The sequence below is a fragment of the Cyprinodon variegatus genome, unplaced genomic scaffold, assembly GCF_000732505.1.
Source record: "Cyprinodon variegatus isolate N-32 unplaced genomic scaffold, C_variegatus-1.0 Scaffold587, whole genome shotgun sequence".
In the NCBI taxonomy this organism is placed as follows: domain Eukaryota; kingdom Metazoa; phylum Chordata; class Actinopteri; order Cyprinodontiformes; family Cyprinodontidae; genus Cyprinodon; species Cyprinodon variegatus.
Window position 1 is genome coordinate 437947 of NW_015151040.1, and position 3710 is coordinate 441656.

At 38.4% G+C, this 3710-nt stretch overlaps 2 protein-coding genes across 3 annotated transcripts in view; one reads left to right on the top strand and one right to left on the bottom strand.

The window, feature by feature from the left end:
- Positions 1–3244, bottom strand: part of timm17b (translocase of inner mitochondrial membrane 17 homolog B (yeast)) — a 6483-nt gene extending 3239 nt beyond the window's left edge. Inside the window, exons 1-5 of the mRNA XM_015392353.1 lie at positions 3209–3244; positions 1679–1778; positions 1538–1601; positions 1213–1341; positions 1017–1127 (exon numbers count right to left, since the gene is read on the bottom strand). Of these exons, the coding sequence (XP_015247839.1) occupies positions 1017–1127; positions 1213–1341; positions 1538–1601; positions 1679–1778; positions 3209–3234 (430 nt within the window). The 5' untranslated portion in view covers positions 3235–3244. The remainder of the gene's footprint in view (positions 1–1016; positions 1128–1212; positions 1342–1537; positions 1602–1678; positions 1779–3208) is intronic.
- A 26-nt stretch (positions 3245–3270) lies between these two features.
- pqbp1 (polyglutamine binding protein 1) overlaps positions 3271–3710 on the top strand; it is a 9174-nt gene continuing 8734 nt past the window's right edge. Inside the window, exon 1 of one of the 2 annotated variants that reach the window (XM_015392356.1) lies at positions 3271–3366. The gene's annotated coding sequence lies outside the window, so the exon portion shown is untranslated. The remainder of the gene's footprint in view (positions 3367–3710) is intronic. The other variant, XM_015392355.1, reaches the window with a different exon arrangement.

Genomic DNA, 3710 nt, shown 5'->3' on the forward strand with positions numbered 1-3710 from the left:
AGTGTTGTTCAGCATGGGGGTGAGTAGAAAATGAAGGCTAATCATGTTTTGGGTGTACTATTCCTTTAAGATGGCTGAAAATAAAGACTGCTCTCCACATCATCGTTATCCATGGCTGTTGTTTTTCCTGCTGCTTCTGTGTAGCAAGATGCAGAATAGAGACTTTTGTTGAGTATTAATGGCGTTCAGGTCGGATGAATGAGACCTGACCGTTCAGACACAGGTCGCATTTTAAAAAATCTGATTCGTATTGGATTCAGGACCACATGGCCAAGTGACCCAGGTCGCAGTGTAAAAATCAGATTTTTGTTGTTCAGACTGCCATGAAAAGATCAGATACAGGTTGTATGTGGGCAAAAGAAAAAAAATCAGATTTGGGTCACTTCAGGCTGCTGTTTGAACGTAGCCTTAGTTTTTTTGGGATTCATCCATTTGTCTCCCTTTATTCTATTAAAATTTACTGGCTTCACCGAGTCAAACGCTTTGCTTTGTAAGGGGCAATTAATATTAATTCTAATTCTGCATTAACTTCCCGGGGGCATCCTGGGACAGAGTCGGCCTTCCTGAGGAGCTTATCAAACTGCTTCCTCTCAGCTTTAGATAAGCTGCTGCTCCCATAAACCACCGCATAGAATAAGGCTGATGTCACCACACAATTAAAAAAAAAAAGGTATTCAGGAGTCAATGGGTTTTGAAACACATGTTTAAATCAAAGATATTTAAAATAGTTATCCAGACCTGGATAATGCTTTAAAAAATGTGCAATTTTTCAAACTTTTCTAGGTTGCCAAGAAATATTAATAAATAAAGGGGGTCTTTGTATTCCATCTTCCATCTCATTTTTTAATTAACAATTTCTGGTTAAAAACTAAATATTTTTCAGCTCAAAGGTGTTTTTTTTTACATCTAATTTTTAGAAAGTCAAAGACAGGAGACCTAAATTCTCACATCAGTCATTTTGAAGTTTTGTTAACTTGATAAAATTACACTTTTATCCGTGACTATGCTTCACTTACGGTTCTGGAACTGTTGTGCTGTGTATCTAGTCAGGAGAATACCAAAACCCTCAATGAGAGCGAGCAGGATTCCCCCCATCATCGCGGAGCCCATCATGGTTATCGGACCACCTCAAGAAAAACACAGCAATCCTTAGTTAGATCTATTATATCGCTCATTAACAGATGATGGTGGTGTTGGTGTTTTTTTTCTCACTGCGTGCTGCTAGGATGGCCCCGGTGAGGGCGCCACTTGTTATTGAGTTCCATGGATCCTCCTTCCCTCTCAGACGAACTAAACCACAGTCGATGGTGGAGAAGAGGCCTCCCCAGACAGCAAAACTACCTGGAAATACAAAGCAGTGAAGGTCATGTTTGTTTATGCAGTGTGATGAAAAAAAGGGAAGGTTTTAAGATGTAAGAATGAATGAAGCTATATCTAAATAAATATTCAACATAAAAATTGCTTAAAATATGCAACGAAAATGATGACCATGAATACAGACTTCAGGAAATTAATGAAGAAAACCAGCCTCCCTTACCTCCGATTTGAGGAGCTCTAACTCTCACCGCGTTTGCACTTCCTCTCAGTCTGTGTCCAACCCCCTGGAGTATTACAGAGCAGTTGAGGATCACCTAAAATAATGAGTCAGAAAGCAAACAATCACATTCTTCCAACTTACAGCCGGGGCGTTTCGAAAACCTTTCACTGCCTGGAAAACCCCTCCTCCGATGGCCCCCATGGTGAAAGCTCCTCCACAGTCATCCACTATCCTCCAGGGGCTGCAGAGAGAAAGCAGAAGATGAGGATGCATAACAAGACACTGCTTATAATGGAAAATTAATAATCTGAGAAGTTGTAAAAAATACAAATGCCTTTAAATCAACAACTGGAAAGATCTAAGGATTTAATATATACATACTCATGTACAGTACATATTTTGGATGAATGTGCAATAAAGGCAGATTTATTTCCAAGGATCCGTTCCTGCTTTTTTATTACATCCCATCAATGTTCAGTCCTGAATCATCCATCCATTTTCTAACACCGTTATCCCAGCTGGGGTCATGAGGTGTGCTGGTTCCTATCTCCAGCTGTCTATTGGCGAGAGACGGGGTACATCCTGAACAGGACGCCAGTCCATCGAGGGGCAACACAAGAGACAAACAGGGCAATTCACACACACAGTCACACCTAAGGAGAATTTAGAGAGGCCAATTTAACCTAACAGTCATGTGTTTGGACTGTGGGAGGAAGCCGGAGTACCCGGAGAGAACCCACGCATGCTCAGAGACAACATGCAAAAACAAAGCAGAAAGAACCCGGGCTGGTAAATTAAACCCGGAACCAGAGCTACCCACTGCAGCCCAGTCCTGAATCAGTCTAATAAAATATTTTCTATAAATGTTACATAGTTATTGTGAAGATTAACCCCATTTTAAAACATTTTAATGGTTTTAATGGAGAATAGGCAATTTCTAGTTTGGGAAACTATTAACAGTCAAAGAAAAAAAAAATTAATTTCCATTAAACCATCCATCAGAATTAAAGATTTAATAACATTCAGAAGCAACGACTCATGATTAATTATCTGTCTACCTCATTAGTCTCTTTACATGTAATTTTTTTCTAGTTTCTCTACATTTTGTGAGCTCTGAACTTGAGGTGAATCAACTTAAATGCTAAAAAATAAACCATATTAATCTTTGCCCAAATTAATAGTTAGAAAACAGTTCCTTTCTTCAAAGTCATTGCGGATTTATTTTTTGCTTCTCCAAACCAATAACCTACAAACATCCCTCTGGAGCTAGTGCCTGTTTCCTCCTTTTTTTTAATACATTCGATAACCTGGCTCCAAAAAATAAATAAATGTGTATTTGTTTTTGTTTTGTTTTTTTCCTATTCATGTATCTGAATCACAAAAATATTACATTTGAACACCATACAGTGGAGACATATTGACACGAAGCCCTCTTCGACTCAAATTTAAGATCAACGGGATGTTGTTAAACATTTTACTGAGTTGTTACCGATGGACACCAGCTGCTTATCTATTATCAGAAAGTCTACAATAATACCAGCCGCTCTAGAAACACAAACTCTATCGGTTCATTCCAGCTAACAGAATAAATATGCTGCAAAAAGCTCTGCTATCTAGTTTTTTTTTAAACAGCTAAAGAGTAATATTTAGCCTACTAATAACTAATCTTACCAAGGCTCGCGGGCATACTCCTCCATGTTTGTTGACGTCAAGCGGTCACTGTGACGTCATTAATGTGCGCCGGCGGCTTTCCTTTTTTTATTTTATCTTTGGAGGCGGTATTATCTTCTTTACTCCCGTCGAGTATACAACAATTTCCTTTCATACAGGTAAAACATTCATTATTATGAATTATTATATTTTTAAATGCTGGTTATTTTGTTTTTTTCTCGTGTAAACCCTTATTTTATGGGTAAAGACAGCGTGGTTGTTGCTTTGGTGTTTTTAGCTGTTGCTACACAGTTATCACTGCAGGCCATACAGTGTTATTCCTCTCGCTAGTGATTTGGCTAACTGATGTTTGCAATGAATCTAATTATTAATTAACTCTGCATTAATAGTGTTTAAACCGAGTGGCTGTGATTATTGGTCTATTCATTTTATTTCTATAGCGCCAATTCACAACACATGTCATCTAAAGGCACTTTACAGTTCATCAGATCATCCAGTCAGA